Consider the following 27448-nt stretch of genomic DNA (forward strand, 5'->3'; position numbering starts at 1 on the left):
TTTCATTAAATAGGCAGAGCCACATATTTCCTCATTCAAAAAATACTGCAAAAATTGCCATACAGAAGCCTCCATTCATTTCACAACAAACTTAGAAACCAACAACCAATAATAAAATTAAAAATAAAACCTTACCCTCAACACCAAACCTAATTTGTTTAAAAAAAAAAAAAGTCAAAATGTAGGTAGTGTGTCAATCTAGGTCAGCTTTTTGTCATTGTTGTTTTTTTTGTGTGTGCAAATTTTCCAATTGATCTAATGCACATGACAAGCAACCAACACTGAGTATTTTTCAGAGCACTGCATGTCATGACCAACAGCATATTGGTTTAAATATATCACTCCCCTTGATTTGAAATAAAAAAATAAATAAAAATATAGTAATAATTCCTGGCCAAGCATCACAGTCACAACCAGTTGTTCCAGTATTTTAGGATTGTGTAAAAAAAAAAAAAAAAACACCGGCCAAATACAGGGCAGAATTTGAAACCACAAAAAATAAGGCACACTGGAGAGAAGCCAGTTGAGCTGTTATGAAACCTAAAAAAAAGACAATGCCAATTAAAGTCAGTTCACCCCAAAACAAGTAAAATAAAAGTGCAGATTGAGTGTTACATTATAACATTTCTTAGAAAATGCTTTATGTTACTGCTTTACTTTGACTTCAGGCTTCCCTTTGGGAGCATCTATAGAAAGGGAACAGAAGAACAGTAATGCATTGTACTATGTAGTGCGCTTGATCATATTGACAGAGCTCAAAGACAGTTTGAGTGAACAGCTGAAGTGCTTTCAGAGGGCGGGGCTTGGGATGGAGGGGGTGGGGCTCTGCCAAATAATCATGTGACTTCGCTCTGATCTCTGTAGGACACTCTCACTGGCCCCATCACTTCCATCATCTCCTAAAGAGGGACAAATATTTAATTATATACTTCTCATCTTTATAAAACATTCTCAATGGAAGAATAAAATAAATACATAAAGCTGTGATATAATAATTGTGCCAAGAGGAAAGCCGCACCAATTCGGAAGTTGATATATCCTTCCCCTCCACTGAGAATGAGCAGAGAGGTAGTAGCAGCGCCATCTGCTGAACTGGAGGAACTACGGCAGCCTGCATTGATTAAAAAAGGCCAGAAAGAAACAAAGTGGTTAAAAATAGGCAATTGTAAATATTACACCCTAAACTGGTGTCAATACTGGTCTTCCATCTACTCTTAGGCCGTGTTCACCAAAAAAAAAAGTTTTTCCCAGTGGCTATCGTATTTTTCCAGTTGTTTTCAATGGGAGCGCCACGTTTTTAAAACGGCAACAGCGTGACGAGGCTCGGTGGTTTTTACTATAGACTGTAAAAAAAATATAGACACCCGTAGGTTTCTGAAGCGCATTTATTGAAGCCCAAAGTGGGCAGAGCCGGCCATCGCCATCTTGGCCGCGCGTCACTTCTGGATAAGCAAAAATGGGCAAAAAGGCGTGATTAGCTGAGACAGCAGACAAACGGCTAGTAGTGACAGCAGCGGCAATCCACCTGTCACTCAAGTGGCCACGCCCTTAATTATGCAAAACTTTAAGGCTAAATATAATTTAAACCGATGAGTAATAAAAAAAATTCACCCCCCTCACAGTTTTCATGAAGGGCAAAATTAGCTTTATAGACCAAAACCACTTTTTGTACCAGGCTGTAAACATGTTTTTTTCTGCTGTAAAGTTGGGCATTTTAACATAGGGAGTATATGGGATTGACTCTCTTTTGCAGCCTGTCCCTAGCGGCCGGAAGGTTGCCACTTGGTTTTTACCGGTCGCTGAGAGTTGATAATGTTCAACTATGAGTAAAACACAGCACTCATCACTGTCACTTTTTCCAGCCGTCCAATCACAGTGGAGAAGGGGTGGGACAAATCCAGACCAACCATCACATTCTGCTTGTACAACAATAATAAATGACAACAACAAGCACATCTCTTCATCCAAAACTAGTGCCAGAGCAAGGCCATGTGTCCACCAAAGCGTTTTTAGCCAGTTGAAAACACCAGCACTCTGCGGACGCTTGCTGCGCCGCCGAAGTGCCCTCGTTTTATTCAGTCGAGACTCTATATGTGCGGATACGGAGTATCCGCGAACAGTTACTAGTATCTGATTTTGCAAATAGTTTGTTTCTGACTTTTAAAAAAAAAAAGTCTGAATGTAATGCACTTGTTCTGCCACTAGTTTTAGATGAAGAGATGTGCTTGTTGTTATCGTTGTACAAGCAGAATGTGACGGTTGGTCGGTGTTGCATTTGACCCGCCCCTTCTCCACTGAGATTGGATGGCTGGATAAAAAGTGACAGTGATGAGTGCTGCGTTTTACCCAAAGTTGGACATTCTTCAACTCTAGGCGACCGGTAAAAAAACGCTGAGCGCTCAGCGCCTCGTCACGCTGCTGCTGTTTTAAAAAACACGACGCTCCCATAATTGAAAGCATTTTGAAACATAGGCAAGCCTCAAGAAAAAAAGGTTTTGCTTTTTTTGACACACAGCTTTACTGAAAGTTAACAAGTTTCGAACCTGGAGCAGAAATAATGAATTTAACTGCTTGTCGGTGGCCATGATAACAGAGCTGAGCTGATGCAAGAGAACAATATGGTATAGAGCAGGACTCTGAACCTACAAAAAAAAAAAAAAGTAAATTCAAACAATGTAGAAGTTTTATCATTCAAAACCACACAAGAAAAGTTTATTTTAGTGTGAAAAAACACTTACTGAGTGACAGGGGAGCTGAGAAGATTGCACCCCTTCCCGTGCCCACCCACAGCCGCCCGCTGACCACAGACAAGGCTGTGATCTGAAGAGGAGACAGAGACAGGAACGCAGAACCTGTCAAATGGAGAGGGGTAAAAAAAGAAAGAAGAAAAGACCTCAAACGATGACCTGAAACGTTTTAATGGTAGCATACAGTATATCTAAAAAACGTGACACCCATGCATGTAAAATTCCATAAAATATCCCTATCAATGAATGAATACAATTCAAATACCTAAAGCTTTAGTCACTATAGATGATAAATCTACTTCCTGTAGTGGACGGCCAGTTGTCCAATCAAAAAGCCTAAGTATGGGATCCAAACGGCAGGAAGCCCAAACCCCACTTCCTGCTGCGCACAGAAAACGCACCTGCTGCTCACATCGCTCAGACACTGTGAACGATTTCTAAATGGACAGAAAGAACAAGTGTAAGTGAAAGAGTCAGGATGAGGGTGAGGGATGAGAAGCACAAGATGAACAATTCCATTCGTGACCAACCTCTACTTTCCGATTTTTCGTACTGATCATGTAAACTTTATTCCAGTATCCCACCCAAAGACACCCCTCCTTTGCCAGGCAACAGCGAATGGGCTGCAAAGGTGGTGTGCCGAGAGAAAGCACCTCTTGAGACTGAAGATTCCAGATGGCTGTAAATATGGTCAATACAAGCCATTACAATTCACATCTAAATAACACACCCAGACAGATGAAAGCACAAACACACCTGAATTATGGGTGAAGAATGCAAGCGTCCCATTGGCCAAGCCAGCGATCACCTCGCCCTGAGAATACCTTTATACACAGAAGGAATTCAATCAGGAACCTCCAGCATTCCATTTACATCAAAGATAACAATAAATGCGAGTCATTGTGAAGACACTGACGTCAGAGAGTGCACCCCCTCAGAGAGACTGGCAGACTGCAGACAGCGGCGCCTGGAGCTGGAGGATGAGTGAATCAGCACTCTGCAAGAGGACAACAGGAGATGATGAAACATCTTAATTGCTATGTTGCCTAAAACAACTTCTGATGACAACTAGATTTTACTTCTTTTTTTTTTAAAGCTACTATATGTACCCTATTATGGAAGTTTGTCAGAATAATAAAAAAAAAAGTTATTGCGACATTTTATCTCACATAATTCAGACTTTTTTTCCTCAGAAGGAAATTTTATATCTCGCAATTCTGAAAAAAAAAGTCTGAACTGTTAGATATTATTATATATTATTCCATAGTAGAGAAAACAAGCTTCCATACTTTTGGGCCTCTAGTGGTTGAAGCATAAAACTACAAGTTACTTGCGCTGGAACATTGTTTAGATCATTATGTGAGTTGTGCTTTGGATCTGCTATTCTGCACGGATGAATCTGATATGAATCTGATGTATCTGAAAAATTTGTCCAATGAGCAAGCAGTTGTGTGTTTTTTTAACTTGTAATCAATTATTTTATGATTTCCATTACACGAGAGTAGATGTTAAAAACTTCATGCTGATTTGTACTCGGCTTTCGCCAAGATAAGCAACACTAAGACGTAGCTTTACAGTAAACTATGCTTCTCCATCCATTTACGCTTCTTTCCACGTGGTGGTGTGACTGCCCTTCTGTCCGGCGTTAACGACTGCAGTGTACTTGGCGCGTCAGCACACACGACGGCTGCAACTACAGTGTGGTCTCCCTAGTGGACCAGCACAACAAACGTCTGGATTGAGCCGAGTAGGGGACATCTCTAGGGTCTTCAAGTGGGCACCTTCCGTCCTCAGTGTTTCGTCGACTAGCCCACGACACCTCAAGAGGGCTCGACAGTGACTCTGGCGTCCCAGAGTCACCCCTCTCCGTCCCCCACTCAACTCAGTCCAGCTTACTGACCTCTACATCCCTCCTGCTGCTGAGACCTAACCACAATCTCTCCGCAACCCGACCATAGGCGCCAACCCGTTTGACTAAGGCTGTCGAGCCCCACTGGTGCGTTAATATGCAGTTTCAGTGGACAACGGTTCCGTATGGCATACCACTTACCGCAAAACACAATATCTGCCCAACCACCCGTCATTCACGCAATATCCACAGGAACGTAATGACTGTAAATACTATACAACCTATCCAAATAAACCAACAGACTCTTCAAGTTTTCAAGAATTCTACGAAACCGTAGCGTGGCGGCCTGCACACAACCAGCCAGAATCTTTCCGTCTCAACCACAGCCAGTTGCTTCTCCTTTCTGCTGCTTCAGATAAGTTCTTTACTGTGCGACGCAACTCTTGGCCGCTAAATCCGACGTCTCTGAGGAACCGGGTTGTAGAGTGTGCCACAAAACCTCGACAACCCACTTCTACTGGATAAACCTGGACTCTCCATCCTCGCTGTTCTGCTTCAGTGGCCAGATGAGCATACCGCAGTTTCTTCCTCTCATATACCTCATCTACCGCATCCTCCCATGGCACTGTTAACTCTATCAGTTGAACAATGCGTGCTGATCCAGACCACAAAACAATGTCTGGTCGTAGGTTAGTGGTGGCAATCTCAGGTGGAAAAATAAGCCGTTGATCAAGATCAGCCAGCATCTTCCAGTCCCTAGCAGCTTCCAGTTGTCCTGGGCGAGAATTGGTGTTAGCACCTTTTCTTGGTGGTTGCTCGCCTGGGCGGAGGAATATTGTCTTCTGCGTGTAATGTCTTGCTAGAACAGGCGGCAACTTATTGGTCATACTACGCTTGCCTTCCAGTGCTAAAGCCAAACATCGCAGTACTTGGTCATGGCGCCAAGTAAACCGACCTTGGCTAAGAACCACCTTACATCCTGTCAAAATGTGCCTTAATGTGGCAGGTGATGAACACAAAGGACAAGAGGGATCCTCTCCTACCCAGAGGTTTAGGTTCTGCGGTGATGGGAGAACATCATATGTTGACCTAATAAGGAAACTGATCCTACTCTCTTCCATTGACCAAAGGTCTTGCCAGCCCATCTTGCATTGTTCCACACTCTCCCATCTCATCCACTCTCCCTGCTTGGCCTGGGAAATGGCCTTTATACACCTCATCCTCTCCTCCTGCTTTCGCACCTCGTTGACTACCAGCTTCCTCCTTTGAGCTGGGCCTGCCTTGTGCCATTTAGGAGGAGCTAAACTGAGCCCAAAACCCCCTCTTCCATGCTGTACCTGTTACTTAAAGTAACCTTACAAAAGATTGTCAACGCTGACATTAGACATTATGACTGTTATTTATTTCACAAAATGGTGGAAGCTATTATAACTTGCCTGGGCTATTTATAGGCAAACAAAACAAAGTAGTAAGTTGTTTAGAGATTGGCATAATTACCAACATATACATTGTTTGTGAACCTAGTCAATGCACAGCAAATGTGATGCAAAGTATGTTGATTCATGTTTTATTACGGGGTCTGCCGCTTTCCCTTTTTGCTTGCAAACAATTTTTGGCTAGAAGTTCAGTTCACTGCATACCTTCTTTCCTTTATTTACAGATATGCTGTAAAAACAGGGACGATTTATGAAAGTATGCAGATTCCCAATAAATATGTCCTGACAACTCTAAAATATATATAATTATTAGACTTACCATAGTGATTTACGGTAAGGCAAAAACATGGTTTGGAAGATGGTTTTATGATTTAAAAAAAAAAAAAAAAAAAAAGAGTTACAAAGTGTAGCTTTAAGAAAATGCTAGATGTTCTGGGTGTTTTTTGTTTTTTTGCTCGTTCCATTATCAACCATGTGAAAATTGTTTCCAGTTGCTTTGAATAGTAATAGCTCTCCACAACAAGCCGGACAATTCGAGTTATTATTTATTTCCATAAAATGAGCTATGTATGAAACTTTAATACTAAATGTTAGAGATTTAAACAAAACCACTAAAATAAGATCAAATGTATCAAAATGAGATGCACTTACCCTCCATCCTGTGTTCCAATCCACACAGTTCCTGCAGTGTCTCCTAACACAAGAGTTAAGACTTCATCAGTACAACTCACCAACATTACGTCATTCTGACAATATCAAACTGCGGGGGCAGTAGATATGAATACAATTTTAAGCAATATGCCATGAAAGTTTAATAAAGCAGCTAAATGTCATGAAAATATGAAACTATTAACTTCAGACAGGGGTGTAAAAGGTATAGTAATTATACATAAAGTGTAGAAAAAATGTCAAAGAAACATCTAGCTAAAAAAATAAGCCACAAAATAAATGTTCTTAAGTATTTAAAAGGTAAGTGTAGTTGTTGTAGAATTAAGTGTAATTGCGTTGTAATTGGACAGTAGAAATCAGACAGTAGAAATCAGGAGGCCGAGGAGAATTTGCCATTTAAGTAACACATAAACTTTGTAAAGCAACCTGTTGTAAATAGTTTTCTCAGAAGTCCAGACTTTGTATGTCTTTCAGACTATAAATGTAGTTAAAATAAGAATTTGTTAATACTATAGATTCATTGTTAAATTTTATTCCAATTATGGTTACTAACTAAATGCACTATATAAAGTTACTGTATTACTTCAGGTTAAATACTATGTTGGGGTCTTTTCAGGAGGACACTTTACTCTTTACATTTTACAGTAAAATTGACTTCACTGGCTGTTTTACATACAAGTAAAATGAAACTGATTGGTAAAGCAGTAAGAAAGACCAAATAAGATTTTGATTTAAGTCGTAATGACCTTGAAAATATGTACACTTGCTGTTCAAAAGTTTGGGCTCAGTAAGTTCTTCTTATACAGAAATTAACACTTTTATTCAGAAAGGACGCATTAAGGACGACAGTAAAGACTTTTGCACTGTTACATAAAATGTATATTTCAAATAAATGCTCTCATTTGAACTTTCTATTCATCAAAGAATACTGATTTCTTTTTTACTATATTTTACATTTTTAACATTGATAACAATACGAAATGTTTCTTAAGCACAAAATCATCATATTAGAATGATTTCTGAAGGATCATGTGACACTGAAGACTGAAGTAATGATGCTCAAAATTCAGCTTTACCATCACAGGAATAAATTATATTTTAAAATAGGAAGCAGTTCATTTTAATTGTAATAATATTTCACAACATTTTTACTGTATTTTTAATTAAATAATTGCAGCCTTGGTTAGCATAAGAGACTTCTTTTAAAAACATTTTTTTTTTAATCTTACCGACCCTACCAAAAACGAATCATTCAGTTTCAGTAATACTCAAGTAAAGCGCCTTACACCCCTGCCTTCAGAACTGTCCAGGTGTGAACGCCAGTGTAAATTCAGACTGACCGGTAGGGGGCACAACACAGATGCATAATGCAGGGGACGTGGGTGGAAGGCTGAACTGATCCAGAATGGTATTGGAGCGAGCCGGGTCAATCACAGTGACATCACTGCTGGAAGCAGGTCCAGTGACGGCCCACACAGAACACTGAGGATGGGAGGCGGGGGGTGAAATGTTTACAACAATGACTGACATGACGCAACATGGTAATTAGATGAAGGTGGTGATTAAATGCATTTTTGTACAAGCCAAGAACCTGCTCTGTAATACAAGGTTCCCACATTCATAAAAACCTGAAAATACTTTAAAACTGGGATTTCCAGTCAAACCTTTCCCCACAGTTTCATTCTAGTTACTTCAGTCTCTAAAATATTTAAACCGAGAAAATTGGCTCTTAATGAGTGTAATGTGTATGAAATCATTTTTAAAAACCCTTATCCAGTAATTACAAATGACTATAAAACTCATAAAAATGAAGGGGTGGAAACCATGTATATGTTAATCAGCCGTAAAAGATTGATGTTTTTTTGAACATACCGTCTGCTCTCCTGATATCTCAGGAGGAACCGCAACAGCACATGTGAGCTGCAAAAAATTGAAAATGTATAAATTCATGTCTTGTAAATCCCTGACCCTTGCTCTCAACGGGCTAAAATCAGTGAAGGACTAGACACGCAGCAGAGGAATGTGGAAAACATAGTAAAACTGTAGATTATGGTGACGTATGACATTAAGCACCTTAAAAATAATATATTCAACCTGAGAAACAATTAGCATTATTGACCATATCCTAAGTTAACCTGAATGGACTACTTGCATTGAGCTTCGTGACGCACTTCCATTTTGAAATAGTACTAATTTACTTCCAGTTATTTATGTTTTCAATGTGCTGTAGTCACCTAGTTGACTAAATGCTACTTAAAATTATTGTCGGCAAGAAGACTTAAAAATCTGGACATGTTTAGAGACAGGAGAAGAGATATTCTGTGTAAAGATTTTTCCAAACTCAACAGAGCATGAAGTCTGAATCCAACCCAAGCCGATCTGAGCACTGTCAGTGCTTGTCTAAACTAGTGAACATGATGCTGAACTGTGTGAAACCTGATGAATACAATCCTTACGAAACTTTATTTATTTGTATTAAAGATTTGAATCCTTATTCTGTGTTTTTCATTGTCAATCATTTCACTGTATAAAAATGACATGTTTATGCCAAAATTCCTAATTCATGTTCAAAGAAGTTGACTGTCATTCTTCTCTACACTGTGTGCATTACTGTTTAAGATTAATTCAATATTTAACAACATTACATTTATTTAAGGCATGTACAGCACATTCATTCATTCAGCACATTCATTCATTCAACTATTTTAAAAGACTGGAATAAGAGCACTAGCGCACACAAGCAATCCTTTTTATCAGTCAAATTCATTTAAAAATGTAAAATCAACAGGTATGAAATATGATCAATAAGTCAAGAGAAAAACACTGTTAATGAGAAGACGAGCACTGGACCGCTGCAGATTAGTGGGGGAAATATTTTTATTTATTATTCAGAATGCAGTTGGAAAAAAATATATATTTATAGGAACATTTCAGCCGGTTCAAGACAATTCATGTTAATGCAGAGAACATGATTCATTGTTTTAATCAATTGACAGCCATAAAACGTAGTAATACTCTGAGTAACTGTGTGTATGTAGGTGCGCTCAACGCTGTTACCGGTAATCTGTATTTTAATAAAGCTAAAATATAATAAAATATACAGTTAGTAGCCAGTAATGTCCAGACTCAGAGAGGATATTTGTTTTTAATGATAAGTTTGATTAAAGTTTAAACCATCAAAATATGAAGAAAATATTTTAAATATGAGCGAAGAACAAAACTCTAAATTTGGTTAAGGTGTTTATCTGACAAAGTGATTTGGCAAAAAAAAAAAAAAAAAAAGGTTTTATTGTACTATGCAAAAAACTTATTTTTTAAATGCATAGAAAAACAGGAAAAAGCATAAATTTACTGCAACATAATCAATTATTAATATTTCGTTGGTTCTCTCTTGTTTTTGCATGTTTCACAAATAAAGCAATTGAATTCAATTCCTAGCACAACTATGCAATATGCCTACAAAATAATAATAAATACAATAATATTACATGAATAACACTAAGCTAAGCCTGAGTGAGTGAAGAGTGAGCCTCACCTTCGCTGTAGCATCTCTCTGGTCCAGCAGTCTCAGCTGGACGAGGACGGGCACGTCTTTGGGCTCAGGAGGGGCTTCAGAGTCCTGCTCCACATAAACACACACAACAAACAGATTCATTAACCCACTAAGAGGAGTTTAGTTAAGCAGTATTGTTGAGAGTGCCATTTTCATGATGTACTGTACATTTTTAGACATATACCCAATTAGTAGACTCGCAAGTCACACTTTGGGGACGGCCAGCTTTAGTCCTTCTGTTTCTATAGGTACCAACTGAATTAAAGAATAATGTGTGTGTGTGTTTACCTTTATGTTTGTAACAGCGAGAGGCATGCTCCATCCATGGAGCTGTTTTTTACCCAGGTTACCCCACACATGAGAACGGATCTCCCTGTACAACTCTCTTTTCCTTAACCTGGGAGAAGGAGAAGGAGAAGTCCTGCGCAAAAAAACAACAACAACACACTAAGTAATCAAAGTTATATTAACCTTAATCACTGTTTAAAAAGGACAACGCTTATGTGGTTTGGGGTCGTATTGACCCCAAACTTTTAAAGAGTGATTGCATAAGGAAATATAAATTTTTTATATGGAAAACTCTATATATCATTTTTTTTATTCAGTCCTCAACTATACAATAATGCTGTGTTTTTTTGGAAATGTTTAGGTTTTCTACATATTTACTGCACAATTACATAACTAGGCCATAAATTGGCACATGAAAAATGATTTTTTAAAGAAAAAATCACTTAAATGATGATGATAATTAAATCTACATAGTTTTTGGACATTGCTCTATGTGTTAGGGATAAAATACTACCATCTGGTGGTTAGTCGAAAAATTGTTTTTCTTATAGATAAGGAATTAAAGTGCAATGACCACACCTGTCCAATAGAGGTCCATAGAGACTCATTCATTTTCACTTCATTTGTATTGATGCTTCAAATTCCCCTCATAACTTGATATATATGATAAAAATATTTTATGCAATTCACAAAATATATATGTCAAAGTTAGAGTTTGTTGTTGTCGTCTGATATATTTTGAATTATTTGTTTTTGCAAATTATTATACATACATTTTCATAAACATTACAAGTCAGCACTATGACATGACTGTAATCACACACTATTTATTTCAGAAAATTATTTATCAACAATTATTTATTTTTTTATAACAAGAGATTTTAGAACAAAATAAATTAAATAAACCAAGTAAATAAACCAATATAATACAAAACAACAGCACCAATAAACTGTAATGAACAGGATGCATACATATGCATACATGTGTGTGTTTGTGTGTGTGTGGGAGATAGAAAGCTCGTTCCACTTTGTGTTTATGCTCTAGGACCAGACCTTGATTTAAATGTTATTTTTTTTAGATTTATGCCAGTTTTGTTTATTTTATTTGCCAATTTCTGTAAAAATGCTCTCTGTTGCAGTCATGACGTGTGTGTTTGTGTGTGTGTGTCTCTGTGTGTGTATGAGATAGAAAGTTTGTTCTACTATCTATTTATGCTCTAAGACCAGACCTTGGTTTATATGTAGAACATTTCAGATTTACAATGGATTTACTTTTATTTTTTTGACAAACAAAATGAAAAAAAATGACTTTTTTTGTGCATATTTAGATTGATTATGTAGGAAAAGTCACAGAGTTTCATGGCCCTGAGATGAAGGGAACATTTTTTAAAAATCAAGGAAAAGTCCAGTGGGGTCATAATGACCCCAAACAGTGACTAAGGGTTAAGTACATACACACAACTGTTCAAAATTTGGGGTCAATTATATTTTCTTTTATTAAAGAAATGTATAACTTTATTTGGTAAGGATGCATTAACTTGATCAAAAGTGTCCATTTATAATATAATATGATATTTAACTTTGGATATTTAAAATATATGCTGTTCTTTTAACTTTCTATTCATCACAGATTCCTGACTTTTTTTTTATCACAGTTTCCACAAAAATATTAAGCAACATTAGAATGATTTTTGAAGGATTTTATAACTCTGAAGACTGGAGTAATGATGCTGAAAAATCAGCTTTTTTTACATTACAGGAATAAATTACATTTTAAAATATATTAAAATAGAAAACAGTTGTTTTAAATTGTAACACTATTTCATTATATTACTGTTTTTGCTGTATTATGATCAAATAAATGCAGCCTCTGTGAGTATAAGAGACTTCTTACAAAAACATTAACAAATCTTACCAACCCAAAACCTTTGAATGGTAATGTATGTTTGAGTCAATGACGTTTATATTCATACAGATATATTACATTTATTACATTTAAGAACATTAAAATGCAATTCACACATACAATGACTTGAATATATCTCTTCTGTGATTGTCATGTTTTTAATCTCTGAAGTTTTTTGCGCGCAGGGTGAAATGTAACAGCAAAAAAAAAAAAATGCTTCACTTTGAAAAATATCAAGTCAGGCAGAGTGATCATCAAAGTCATATGGTGTAACCAACATGCAGAAAGAAAATGTATAAACAGGAAATACAGACAGCGTCATGACTGTATCAACAAGTTTCTTAAAATATCAGCTAATTACTTTTTTTCATAAGGCGGCGAGGTTAGCTCAGGTTGTAAAATAGGTAATGTATTGCGCCTCCCCAAAAACATAATCATATTACTTTGGAACTTTTAGATCGAGATAATTTTTTTTTTTTTTTGGACGCTCTTAAAATGTCAATGATCCACAAGTCATTTGTTGATGAACAAAGGTCTTAGAGACCTGAAATTCAAGCTATCATGTATCACTTATAATACATAGAAAAATTAGCAGGTAGACTATCAATTAGGAAGTATGCCAAAAAACTGCCAATGCAAGAGGACTCACTCAGTTTGGGGCGGTCTCGTGGAGAGATGCTGTGGAGACCCCACTGGTGTTTGTGCAGGCGCTGGCGTGGGAGAGATGGCTAATGCTAAAGCTGTGGCTGGTGCTAACTGACCCTTTGTCAAACCTAGAAAACGATTAAACCTGCAAGAAAACAAAGGGCTCAGAGAAGGAAATACCATGCACAAACTGACTGTTAGGTACTGGTTGTATTATATACAGTATCCTCACCTGCTCCACACACTACCCTTCCCTTCCACAGGAGGGCGCTCTTCTTTGTTAACTCTAGAGGACAACATAAACAAATTAGTTTAACTGCATTTTCACATGTTCTGTGTTAAACATGTGCGTTTGCCTGTGCAGAAGTCACTGCCACAATGATAGGGCCATACATGATTTGTGTGCTCTGACTTGACTGATTTTTAGAGCATTGCCATGTCATTTCTCAGAAGGTCTGGGTAGATATTTACCTAAATGGATTTATTCCACACGATTTGTTGCATTTTTAATGCTCACAACGCACCACTTGTGATGAAGGTTAACCGACCTGTTCCTGACTTTACAGTTCTGAATGACAGGTGAACGTTTCTGTTAAAGATGATTCAGATTGTTTTATTTAGTGCCATGTCAGCATCCAAGGCTATTTTCATGGCAAAAATTAAATTACAAAAATACAAATATCATATAAATACAATAAAAACCAAACAAACAAAAACAGCAAGTCATTTTATACAAGATTTTCTTAATTAACATATGATAAAAAAAATCCAAACCCTTTTCAGGCATAATCTTACTAAATAAGTCCTTAAGTGAGGTAACTTCATAAAAAAAGCATTCTACTTGTATTAAGTCCAGGACAATCTAATAAAATATGTTTAACAGTTAAGGGAATCTTACAAAACATGCATATAGTTCGGTCTTCACCTTTAAGCAAAAAAGCATGGGTCAAACTTGTATGTTTAACCGTATACGACCTGTTAAAGATGAAGATATGCATCCTGGGAGAGGAAGTTTAAAGGGGGGGTGAAACACTCAGTTTCAGTCAATCTCATGTTAATCTTACCTATAGAGTAATATTGCATCCATCATATCTCCAAAAAGTCTTTAGTTTTATTATATTTATAAAAGAAAGATAGGCTGTACCGAGTCTTTCCGGAAAAAGCCGAGCGGGTGGAGGCGTGCCGTGTGGGCGGAGCTAAATAATCACGAGCGCGCGAAGCTTTTACGTTGAGAGCTTCTGGAAGCTGTGACATCCTAAAACAAACAATGGCTAACAATCAAATTCAGCCATACATTTTTGATCCAGAATCAGATCGAGTGTTTTTAAAAATTATAAATGATTTGAACTTGAGCGCTGTGTTTTTAGAACACCATGTCATGCGCGAGTTTTAGATCATTTGTGTGTGTCTACTCGTGGTTTATGAAGACATGATTTGGTTTTACAATAAACAAACAGACACCTACAGTAGCCACCTAAACAAATGTATTTAAACAAACACACACCATACATCGCATGCTCCATAGATACATTAACTATACGTTATCATGTTGTTTAGCCTACTTGCTGTGCTTAAGTTACACACACAGATATTTGAAGCAGTTCTACTCACCGCCTGCAGTTTCAACGCAAGACCGTTAACCTTTAGTGTTGGGACTGCTCCATCCTTGAGAACTAAACGATTAGCAAATCCGGCTTCGAACTGGGCCTTGTTTATAAAAAAAATCATCCTCGAAATGCATGGAGCAAACAAGAACACTTGCACAACTGTGTTGATGTTCTGGAAAAACAAACTCCATCCACTGGTCCCTTAACGCTTGATTCTTTGGGAATCTGTGCAGTGTTGTCTTGCCTTGGCAACCGAAAACACACTTCTTTGGTGACATATTGAGCGCAGCCGATGCACACAGCGCTTTGATGGGCATAGGTTACGGCTATCGCTCTACAGCTGCGCGCGCGCCCTTCCGAGAGAAGTGCCCTTAGGACCGTATATGGAAATTCCGGCGCATCTGACGTCATACGCGCCCATACTCGAAAAAAACTTTCCGAAACTTGTGACAACCAGGAAGGAGTATTTTGAGAACAGAAATACTCAATCAAACGTACAACTTAATTTTTGAAACTTTGTCCATGTTTAGCATGGGAATCCAACTCTTTAACAGTGTAAAAAACTCACTATGCATGAAATAGCATTTCACCCCCCCTTTAACACACCTTAGAGTCTGAGAGCGCCGCAGAGATTCCTGCAGTTCAAACAGTCGCTCTTTGTACTGGTTTTTCTCCATGACGACCCGGGCCATTTCAGAACGAGAGAAGCGACGGAGGGAGGTCGGTAGCGAGGCCTGGGGCGAACAAAAAAGAATGAGGCAGGAGTTAGGCAATGTTTTAGGATTAAAGGAACACGCCGACTTTTTGGGACTTTAGCTTTTTCACCATATCCCCCAGAGTTAGATAAGTCCATACATACACTTCTCATCTCCGTGCGTGCTGTAACTCTGTCTGACGCACCCACCACTAACCTAGCTTAGCACAAATACTGGAGGTAAACGGCTCCATCTAGCCTACTGCTCCCAATAAGTGACAAAATAACGCCAACATTTTCCTATTTACATGTTGTGATTTATATAGTCACAGCGTGTACAAATAACAAGGTCATATGAGACACAGCCATCTTCTAACCGTATACATACTGGGAACTATATTCTCAGAAGGCGAAGCACTGCTACTTGATTAGCACAACACCTGAAAAGCACCGTTGTTACTTCCGTCAAGAAAACCAATGTGACTAGCTAGCTAGTAGCGAACGTGACTGGTGATCTCAGGTGCTGCGAGCAAATCACTCCATCCTAGTTGCAATACTTCGCTTTCTGAGAATGTATGTATAAGGTTAGAAGATGGCAGTGTCTCATGTGACCTTGTTATTTCTACACACTGTGACTATACAAATCACAACATGTAAATAGGAAAATGTTGGCGTTATTTTGTCACTTATTGGGAGCAGTATGTTTGCTGGAGCCATTTACATCCAGTATTTGTGCTAAGCTAGGCTAGCGGTGGGTGCGTCAGACAGAGTAACGGCACGCACAGAGATGAGAAGGATATGTATGGACTTATCTAACTCTGGCGGATACAGTGAATAAGCTAAAGTCCCAAAAAGTCGGCGTGTTTCTTTAAGTGGAAGTAGAGTTAGTAGTGGAGTTTTCACAATAGTAATATCCATAAGCATCCTGTGCCTTGCACCTGAAATCTTTGATAAAGACTTACATCAGGGTCCTCTGACTGGACTGCCTCTAGCTCTTTTCGTAACCTGTTGTGAAATATAAAAGGCTATTTCATAAATAAATATCCAAAAAAGCAAAACACAAACTGTTTCCTATTAATCTACACTTCAAAAGTCTGGGGTCATTATTACATTTTTCATTTTTATAAAGAAACAAACACTCTTATGCATTAAATTGATCAAAAAAGAGTCACGACATTTATAATGTTTCAGAAGATTTCGGTTTTAAATTATATTTTGTTCTGGCAGATCATGTGACTGCTGAATGGCTGCAGAAATTACAGGAATAAATTACATCAATAAATTAAATCGTTATTTGCGATTGCAATAATATTTTCCAGCTTTTACTGCATTTTTGATAAAATAAATACAGACTTGCTTAGCATAAGAGACTTTCAAAAACATAAAATCTTTCTGACCTTAAACTTTTAACCCTCTGGGCTTCTTTGTAAATGGGTTACACTTAGCTTCCTCCCTTTTGCGAAGCCTTAATTTAACTTTATTTTTTCCCAGGATAACCAATCAAATATATTTTTGTTCTATAATATTTTCTAATTATTATTTAGAATTTTTTATGATACTTTGCATTAATTATATAATTTCTATGAGGTATTTTTTCCATTAGAATTAATATATATATTTTTAATTTATATTTATTAAAAAATGTTTTCAATAAATGCAACATTTCACATCAAAATAGAGTGCCAGCCTAAAAAAAAAATGTTCAAGTAGAAGAGCGCCATCTAGTGGCTTTAAAAAATAGTTAAATGTGTGCAATGTCCTGTACCAGCCTGTAGGCTGCCTATAGCTTCCTATTTAAATACATAGAAAGGCTTTTTGATTTCTTTTGTTGTTTTAGACATGATTTCTCTATCTTATTCGTTTTTTTTATTTAGATATACATTTAGATGTTCTAAAAGACTACTTCTTTATTTTTTTTAGATAAGTATCAGGTTTTGCATTATGATTAAAATCAAACTATAGCATTTGGTTAGAAAGGGAACACAATGCAAACATTTTTTTTACTCCGTATTTGATCATTCAAATAATTGAACAAAATAAGGGATGGTTAGTGATAATTCAAAACACTTTATACAGACATTTTGCTAAAAAAATTTTTTTTTTTTTTTTTTTTGTGCATATTCTCAAAATTTGCTGTTGCAGCCTTACCAGTTAATCTCTCTCTCTCTCTCTCTCTCTCTCTCTCTGTGTGTGTGTATTTGAGCAAGATTTTTTTTTTCATTTATTGATTTTATTTTGCATATTCTACAAATTTGCTGTTGCAGTCTTGCCAGTTTATCTGTGTATGTGTGCGTGGATGTGTGTGTGTGTGTGTGTGTGTGTGTGTGTGTGGGGGGGGGGGGGGTCGTATTTGCACTCTTGATGTTTTAGAGTGTCACCCCTTCATTGCTGTACACTTTTTTTCTTCACAGTGGCTGATCTGTAGCTTGTATCATCAAAAGGTTCTCTGAGTTTTCCTATTTTTTAGTATTTCCCATTAATTTCCTATGTCGGTCATTTTTGACCAGGAGGAAGCTAAGTGTGACTTTTTTTTTTACAACCCTTTAAAGGGTACATATCATGCTTTTAAATCGTTCCTTTTTACACATAAATCATACATTTGTAGTCTATATAAAGCGGAACTGCAATGCTTGGGTCTGAATTCCTCATTATTATAGCTCCACGGGCCCCTTTTCTACCCCTTTTCTGATGTGCGTCTGAGAGCAACTCGTTTTGGTGCGGTCTCTTTAAATACAATTGAGACACTTCATACCCCGCCCCCTCTCCAGGTTGTAGCGGTAACACTCGGTTCAACTCCACCCCGTTCGGCCATTTTTGTAGTTTGATAGCAGAGATATGATTATCTAGCGGCACAGAAACGTTTTATTCACACGTTATTAACAAAATGTCAGCAACGGAAGACTTGTCCAGCCAGCCTTACATGTTCTAGCCAGAGTCGGAGCCGGAGCGAGATGAAAATGAAGACGACGAACCTGCAGAACAACGTCTTCATATGGATGTATCGCAATGGTGTGTTACTGTATTTACACATGAAACTTTGGTCTTCCGACCTTTTACCACCGTGTCGATTTATTTTGATTAATATGTGCGAGGGAGAGAGAGCAAGACAGCGCCTAGTTTGGAGACGGTGAAGTCTTGTTTAAACTTTCGCCTGGCTCCGAAGAGAGAGAGTGCGCGCGCGCGACCGGGTCTCTCTCTCTGCTCGTTCTTTCAGTTAAAAAACATGCGCCCTGTCACAACACAAGCACGGCCGTTCATCTACATTAGACGGTGTAATGAAGCGTGTGGGTTACTACATCCAACAACCGAACATTTTAACTTACCCTCTCGTAAGTTCTGCATCCTTTAGCTTGGACTACAAAATTGCAGCGAGAAATAAAAATGGCGGATTGCTCGAAGTGGTGGGCCGGAAGTCGATGTCCTTATTTGGCAGTTCCGCTGCAAATACTGTGACGTAATAGTTCAAAAAACGTCATAGAGAACAGAAAAATCGGAACAGGTTGAAAAATATGACCAAAATAGAATATAAAGATATCAACGAAGCACCTGAAGAGAATAATTTAAACTTTTCTGTACTTCTAAACACTTCAAATATACAACAAAATCCATTTAAGGGCTAAAAAAATGGATTTAGCATGATATGTCCCCTTTAACATATCAGAATAATCTCCTTGATTTTTTTGTGTGTTCATATAGGTAATACAACAAAAGTCACCGAGTTTCACCCCCATCCGATGAAGCAAAAAAAATTAAACAATTCAAAACGTAAAAGTTTTCGGTCATTTTCGGACGAAGAAGCCCAGACAGTACATATAGTCCTATATGAAATGTTTATCACATGCTTTGTTCCTGAAAATACGGATCAGTGCCATTTAATGTTTATGACTTTAAACGGTATCATTCCCACCGTTTTAAAGAACTGCTTGGTTAAGTATTCAGTAAACTGCTAATTCTAAATTAAGTTATGATAAATTTAAGGTTTTACGTGAGAATCAATCATTTGTTTTACCGCTTGCTTTCCTCCTCCATCTCCTTGGTTTTCCCTTCCAGCCGAGTGATGGTTTCAAGGCAAGAAGCGAGTTCCAAATTCAGTGCAGATCTTTCATTGGTCAGCTCCTCAACACGGGATATAAGGGCCTTACGAGCAGTATCCACCATTTCACTGAGACAGAGACAAAGACAGGCACAGGGGTGGATGGATGCATGGAAAAAAAAAACGTTTGTGGTTATGGTTAACGCATACTGTATGGATCAAAATCAGAGATTCAGAGGTTTATTAAAACCTCAAATTTGACAATAAAAAGATTGACATATATATAAAAAAAACTTACTGAGTGTGTTTTAGTTCCTCATACTGAGAAAGAATCTGCTCAAACTGGTCTGTGCTATCTGCAAACGAAACAAATATGCAAAAAGATTTAAGCACAACTGCTCAATTATTGTACACGCCAGCCTCATGTGTTTTTGCATTTGATTGCAGTTGATAGGAATTTTATGCTTTTTCCTGTTCCTTCTTTCAAATGTAAAATTTTTTCTAACACACACACACACACACACCTCTGATGCTGGCCCCTTGGTCGACGTTTTCCACATATTCCCTGCTGAGTTCAGATAACTCTGAAAACACAGACTCTGTATTCCTCAAGTCCCACTCCAAGCAATCAGAGTCGCTGTCCATCTCTTCCTCCTCCTGTGGTTTTTCTCCATCTTTCACCTTCTGGTCTTCATCTACCTCTCTCTTATCCTCCTGAGCATGTTTCATCTCCTTAAACAAACTAGAGTTTAGTCCAGAGGTCGCGGTCTTCGAACAAACAGGGGAGCTGGAAAGAGCAAAGACAAACAGACGAACAGAAAAGATGACAGAAAGAGAACAGATGTTTAAGGGAAATAGATTAATTATGGGTATTTGAGAAATGCAATCAACTGATAAGACTGCATTTATATATTTTTCTCCGCCATGCAGGAGACAAATGACAAAAAAAAAAAATCATCTAACTTGACTTAAAATTAAATCAAAAGAACATCCACAGGATGTTACAGGCATTAACAGATAAACAAACTCCCACTCACTTCCTGAATTCAGCAAGACAAAAAGAAAAGTGCATGACAAAGAAGAAAGAAAAGAAAACCAGAAAGCTTTTTACTTGACACCCAAGCCTTAAACGAGCTTTACAGTATGAACATTTTCTATGGAATTCACAAATATTTTTGTGGCATTTAATTCTACAAGTAAGATTTTCAGTAAGCTTTTTAATGTTTTTGAAAGAAGTCTCTTATTCTCACCAAGGCTGCATTTATTTGATAAAAAATATTGCAAAAAAAAAAAAAAAACAGTAATATTGTGAAATATTATAGCAATTAAAAATATAAATTTTAAAAACATATATTTTAAAATGTAATGTATTCCTTAATAAGATGATTTGCTGCTCAAGAAACATTTCTTATTATCATCAGTGTTGAAAACAGTTGTGCTGCTTAATACTTTTGTGAAAAAATAGATAATTGTTTTTCAGGATTCCTATATATATATATATAGTATACAGAAATTATATATTCAATATCATCAAAACTGGAAGATACAGTATAATACAGTCTCCCCTTATAAATTACTGTACCTTGTTTCAATAAAGCCCTCCAAATGGGCCAGCTCAGGGGTGGAGCTTATGATGTCACTGACAAAGGATTGCTCATCGCTATGGTTGACCTCAGCATCAGTCGTGTTGCTGTCATTGGTAATGGTAGTTTCTGACACAGTGGAATCAGGGCCAAAGCCAGCTTTAGGACCATGTTGCTGAAAGAGATGCTTTGTGAAAATCAAGATATTTATTGTTTTATACTAGCTATTAATGTAAATAGAATAGAATTGTTCTGGACTGTTAAGCGTCTATCCACTGAATTTAAAATAAAATCACCTCTTCGGTGCAGGTGGTTTCTGTTTGGCCTTGTGTAGGAACAGCTTCTGAGTGTTTGCCGTGCACGTGATTCCTGCTGACATGACAACACAGTGATCATTTCCAACTACTCAAATGCTGCGAAAGTTATAGTTTTTTTTACAAGGAACATGTACCAAACTGTGGGCTTCCATTACCTGTTAAAAAAGGGGAAGGGTTACCTGAAAGTGGAGGCTTCACTCTCCCACTCCTTTTTCTTTTCCAGCAGATCTCGATGTGTCAGTTGTACTAACTGGATTTTAAAAGAGAGGATTAAAAAATTATTTTAAGAAATAGAAATGTAAAGTAACCAAAAACTAAAACAGACGCACAGACTTAAGTGGTGACGGACCTTGTTATGTGTGTGTTTGATTGAGTTTAGTTCTCGGGTCAGATTTGCTTTCTGCTCCTCCAAAGCCATCACTACATGGAAAAGACTTAGGTCATATATTTAAAACATTTATATACATCATGCTAATGTGTGTATAAACAGTCTAGAGAGGGAGGGAGGGCAGAAGGGTGCAAGGTTTAATTAGGAGAGACTCACATTGGTCAGCTTGTTCTCTGGCTTTCTTCTCCAGTTCTCTTTCTCTCTTTTCTCTCTCCTTTTCTCTCGCACGCATTGCTCTCCTCTCTTGCTCAAACTGGTCATCCAACTCCAAATAGCGCTGACGGTACACAGAAAGGTTTAATGTTTTAAAGGTGTTTAAATTTAAAAGGTCCAATTTTTCCTCATTGCAAAAAGTTTTAAAATAAAGAAATTGAAAAATAAATATATTTAATCCTATGCAAATAGGTGTCAGCAGTGGCAATTTATAACACTCAGCAATGGTGCTGACTTGTGAATTTACACATGATTTGTCTTAAAGCATATTAAAAACACCACACAGACATATAAACAACATTAAAAACGTGATTTTCACCACAGGGGGACTTTAACACTGCAGTGAACCAAAGACAGTCTCAAAAAATGCAGTTTGAAATCGCTGGTGTTTCTGACGTCACAAACTACCTTGTAACCAATCACGTCAAGGTGTGGATCTCTGAACTGGTGTGAGTGAGTGGAGGCGGGGCTAATTTGCATATTCATAGAACCGCGTATACTAAATGATGCAAGGGTGTAGAGTTACATTCAAGCTATTTTTTTTTTTTCAATAAAAAACAACAACATTTAAATATGTCATTTTGGTGATCAAAGATGTGTTTTAAGGTATAAAGTTATTGACTACAGGGGGACTTTAAAATTTCTAAAAATCCAAAAAGGCAATTCACAAAAGAGCTTCAGTTCATCACACAGATTGTCTCTCACCTCCTGGCTCTCTCTCCTCAGTGTTTTCTCACTCTGATATCTCTGCAGCAGTTCTTCACTCTCTCCTTTCTCCTTCTCTGCCTCGTCCTCTCTCTCTCTCAGCTGAGCCCTGCAGCTCGCCAGCCCTTCCAGAACCCAGACGAGGATGGGCAGCAGAGACTCCACCACTCCAGCTCCATGAGTCTCCACCACTGACTACAAAGAAAAAAAAAACGTTTGAATTGTATTTGTTTGCTTCTGATGTTTTTTGTTGGTTTTTCCCTCCCGATCACATTTAATTCTCTTATCTTAGTTGGCAGTTGCACTCACAGGAAGAGCAGTACTTATGACTTATGCTTGTAAAGGAAAAAATACGATGGTTGACTTCCCTTATGAAAAGTCAGCAAAACATCTGCTCTGAACTTCTGTTTTATATGCTTGAGTGAGGGTCAAATGCTTAAAATGGCTCTAAAGCTTTAAAGTCCCCATGAAATCGAGTATTTATAGTATATTCCAGTATTTATTATAAATTAAAAAATATTATTTTTGAACAAATTCATGTGCCCTCATAATCTTTAACTACAATGACTCCCCCTCCACTTGCAGTGACATCTCTTCCCTGATGACGTGTTATTCAGCGTGAGGGCGGGACAATCTGTCACTCACATCAGATCGACCAATAGCAAACCATAACCATCCGATCAATTCCCGAACAATTCCCCAAATCAAGCCCCACCCTACATTTTTTCTTATTCGAGAAGCCGTTTCACTCGGATATTCATCACAATATGGAAGAAAAGACTATTGCAACTTCCGTTTCATAAAGTTCTTAAAGTTCTTTTGATTGGCGAGCGTGTTAAGGTGGACACTCTTGATTGGTTACCTGTAGCTCAGAGTAGAGTTTCCCCGCTTCCTCACTCACGATATCTGGATCCAGTTCCAGGTCTCCACTTCCACAAAGAGTGCTTTCACCAAAATCCATGTTTCACAACTCCTTGTTTTCTGATTGGCTTTTTAAATATTAGTATGTTTTGAATCTACACTAAGCCTTGCTGTTGTACCCAAACCTCTTTCTTTTTTATCACACTGTTTTCACTACCTTAAAATGGTTTCAGTGTCTACCAAATCAAGCATGAAAATAGTGGTAGTGTGTTAGTGACGGCGTGTACATCTACTAAAACATTTCTTCCTCCTCTTATAAATAGCTACCTGAGAAACAGAACTATGTTCTTAAGCCGCATGGTATTTTCAGTTAATTCCTCCTCTTCCATGCTTCTCGTTTTCTGTCTCACATTCATTCTCAAAAACTAAATTGACTAAAGTCATTGGGGTAAGTCGGCGCTGTTCATGTCTGGAGGTATTTTGGTGTCCATTCTGGTAAAAAGAGAGAAAAGAGAAGTTGAAGTGTAATGTGTGTTAGTACATCTAAACCATTTTAAATAGCATCTTGTTATGCATGCAATTTATAACCCCAAATTGGCCGCACAATTACATTGAATCTTTAGGGGCAAAGCACCTTCTTCTTCTTCTTCCACTCTTGAAGTTTATGACAGCCCATAGAATCGTATGGTAAAAAGTTGTGAAATTTGGCACACAGATATAGAACAGTCTGAGCATTAACCATAGCAATTTTGGAGTCTCTAACTCAATCCCTCTAGCCCCACCAACTGTCCAAAGTTTCACTTACATTTATGCTAATAACTTTTGAACCGTAAAGGCTAGTGACAAAATTATTCGTCCATTTTGAATTTTCTGAAAAACCTACTTTTTCTAACTCTTGAAACCGCACGCAATTTGGCAAAGGCTGCGATTATTTTATGCGCAGCTTGTCAGTGAAGTACGGCTCTGTGATCAGCAGTAAATGCTGTTCCTTCTGAAATTGAGAGGACGCTCTCGCGCAGCCACTCCAAATATGCCCCGCCGCAGAAGTAGACAACGCACGTCATTCCAGGAAATCCTTATGGGCATCATACTATCGCTGTAGCTGAATAAACACAAGATTGAAACGCTTTGATTGATTTATTAAATGTTGTCTTTTGTTGGTCAAGAGGTTCCTAAATGCTTCTCATGTTTGGAAATATGTTTGATCATGATGCATGTTGCTTTTTCAAATGCACGTTATAAGCGACTCAAACTCACAGTGCTTTCAGATGGAGCAGCATTTACTACTGATCACAGAGCCATACGTCACCGCCAAGCTGCGCATAACAAATAATCACAGTGGCGCAGCCTTTGCGATTTCATAATCGCAATAAACCAAATCGGTTTAAGCTCGATTTCATGTTGATTGCGATTAATCATGCAGCCCTAATTTTAACCATACTTGGTGTGTGTTATGATGACAACCATGTCCTGAGGCTATTGAAATTGAAAATAGATGATACCCCATTTATAATTTTGTCGTAAAATGCTATATTTTACTAGCCTGGATGCCAGCCCGAACCCCGCCCACAACATTTTTTGGTCGGGAAGTTCGGTCTGGACTCGATCCATTGAAGAGTAATTATGATCGGTTCAGAATTAGTCGGGCCAATCAAATTGCCAGGGCGGGCTTTATACGATGATGGACAGATGATCTGCAGTTACGTAATCATCACGTTATCAAAGAGCGCTTGGGTTGAACTGGTTTCCCTCAAAGATGACTGCAGCAGGAGAACTGAAAGGTAGATTCCGCTATCGCGTCTGTTGTAAAAATAATCGACAGCGCATTAACCTTAAAAGACGAACAGAGAACTGCAATCAAGGCATTTGTCGATCGGAAAGATGTGTTTGCCGTCCTTACTACGGGATTCAGCAAAAGTTTATTTTATCAGCTGGCTCCAATGGTTGCTAAGAAGATGGGACACAATGAAATCCCTGTGGTCGTTGTGGTTTCTCCTTTGGTCGCACTCATGGAGGAGTAAAAAATAAGCAACACTCATTATTTTACTACTTCTTCCAGCGTGCGTATAGTTGAGTTCTGTTGACAATTTGCGTAGCTCATAAAAAAAACACTTACTGCGTTGCCCTGATTGGTTGTAGGTATATCCAATTGAGTGCAGAGTTTTTTTTTTTTCCTAGTTCGGTTAAGACACGCCTCATAATCAAAGCCCTATGGAGCAGTATCAGACTCACATTCTGACTAGAATATGAGTATGATGAAGTCAGGCTTATATTTTACAAACGCATTGGCGTATATCATTACGAAACTCAGTATGTGTCATTGGCACCATGCCTTGAAGGTACTGAAAAAGTTTCAGGGCTGTTCCACCTAGTGGTCAAGAATTATAATGAGATTTTTTAAAAATGCTAATAGTTTTTGATAAATTGTTCATATTGTAATGGATCTTAATGGAATCCTTGGGTCAATGTGAGAACATAGATACCAATTTTTCCATAGTCGGGTGAATTTCCTGCCTGCCATTTTGATTTTCTTGAAAAACATACTTTTCACACTCCTCCTAGACTGTTGCACCGGTTTTAACAAAAATTTAATCAGATCCTTCTTAGACCTTGCTGAAAAAAATCTATGGAATTCAAGTCAATTTTTCAATAGCCTACGTTTTCATTTAACGTGAGAAAAAATTCTATGAACAACACGCCAAAATGGACATGAGGCTATATCTCCGCAACGCTTTCGCGTATTCTGACCAAACTTGGTGTATGACAACCATGACCTGAGGATACCTGTATAGTTAGTCACGAAATATGCTCTTTTTTTCTAATAGCTTCTACAGTTTGACCAAAAATCTCACACACAAAAAGAAATTCGAAAAATTGTCACCAAACACTGAACCCCATCTGATCAATTTGGTGTCAGTGCCACCTATTGGTCAAATAATAATAAGCAATTATGTCACATTACAAGTGATTGTATTTGTGTGCTTTCAACCATTTTGCTTTAAAAACCATCTCCAAATGTTTTTCCTCATTTTTTTCCAGTTGGTCTGATGCTTGCGGCCTTGATTTTTAGCTCCTCGTCCTGCCTCTGTGGTGCTTGGCCCCTTAATTGCTGCTTCCAGCTATATTTTTACTTTTATTCATTCATTTGTCACAATAGAGGGCTATTTAATTGAACTGAAAAATGATTACACAATCTAAAATATGTTTCTCCAATACATTTATATGTAAGCATAAATCTGCTCCATCTTCTTAGTAAACTACCCCAAAACATGTGTTAATTAAACAAAGCTCAACAAAGTCTAATTGCAGTTTTAAAGTTTAAAAACTAACTATCATATTTTCTGTAACTCACCCAAATTTAATGCTTTATATATGGGTAAATATTAAATACGTTTTATGCAGATTTCTGTTGTCACTTTTAGTGTCTGTGGTGGTTCACTGTAAACGGTGAATAAGCTAGTAAATATGTCATTTAAGCGGCCAATATAAAAACAACTGTCAAGAACATCATGTTAATTGGCCTCTTGTAGCAAGAACTGTCATGAGCACAAGGACACATACTATGTGTACACACATGCATGACACACATTTGAAGTCCCAGAAAGACAAACACATCTCTCAGACTAAAAAAAACATCACTTAATAAATATTAAGTGCAAACATAAACGTCTATATTCAACAGAAAACTGTGAGTAACGTCGGCAAACACCTTGAACGCTGTGTGCCTGTTCATTGACACTTGTCTTTTCAACGGGATATTTCACCCCCAAACGATCGTTTATCATGGTAATAGCAAATGTATCAACTCACCTTTACATATTACTGTGGCTCGGACACCATGTCTATGAGTTCATGCGGATGAAATTACAAGTCTTTCGCTTCAGAAACGATATCAATTACTCTAAACCAGGTTAAAGAAGTAGGCGTGGTCAGAACGTCAGCCGCTTGACTGAC

At 37.7% G+C, this 27448-nt stretch overlaps 1 protein-coding gene across 2 annotated transcripts; it reads right to left on the reverse strand.

Annotated features, from left to right (window-relative positions):
- Positions 1-193: 193 nt before the first annotated feature.
- si:dkey-17m8.1 (C-Jun-amino-terminal kinase-interacting protein 4) lies at positions 194-27448 on the reverse strand. Of its 2 annotated transcripts, none has more exons than XM_056234864.1 (28): positions 27305-27448; positions 23496-23986; positions 22634-22828; positions 21872-21992; positions 21677-21747; positions 21507-21577; positions 21307-21379; positions 21010-21185; positions 19952-20214; positions 19726-19783; positions 19404-19556; positions 16357-16399; positions 15307-15434; positions 13326-13379; positions 13098-13238; positions 10543-10675; positions 10237-10320; positions 8574-8621; positions 8042-8183; positions 6684-6726; positions 3664-3744; positions 3504-3571; positions 3278-3426; positions 3013-3184; positions 2739-2852; positions 2544-2642; positions 1019-1111; positions 194-899 (listed from the first exon to the last, which is right to left on the reverse strand). In XM_056234864.1, the coding sequence occupies exons 2-28, from the start codon at positions 23592-23594 to the stop codon at positions 790-792; spliced, it is 2982 nt and encodes a 993-aa protein (XP_056090839.1). In that variant the 5' UTR covers positions 23595-23986; positions 27305-27448; the 3' UTR covers positions 194-789. The 2 variants fall into 2 exon arrangements, with proteins under 2 accessions (XP_056090839.1, XP_056090838.1); XM_056234863.1 differs by having other exon boundaries at positions 21307-21382.

The sequence above is a fragment of the Rhinichthys klamathensis genome, unplaced genomic scaffold (genome assembly GCF_029890125.1).
Source record: "Rhinichthys klamathensis goyatoka isolate OS25496 unplaced genomic scaffold, OSU_Roscu_1.1 h1tg000407l_1, whole genome shotgun sequence".
NCBI classification, from domain to species: domain Eukaryota; kingdom Metazoa; phylum Chordata; class Actinopteri; order Cypriniformes; family Leuciscidae; genus Rhinichthys; species Rhinichthys klamathensis.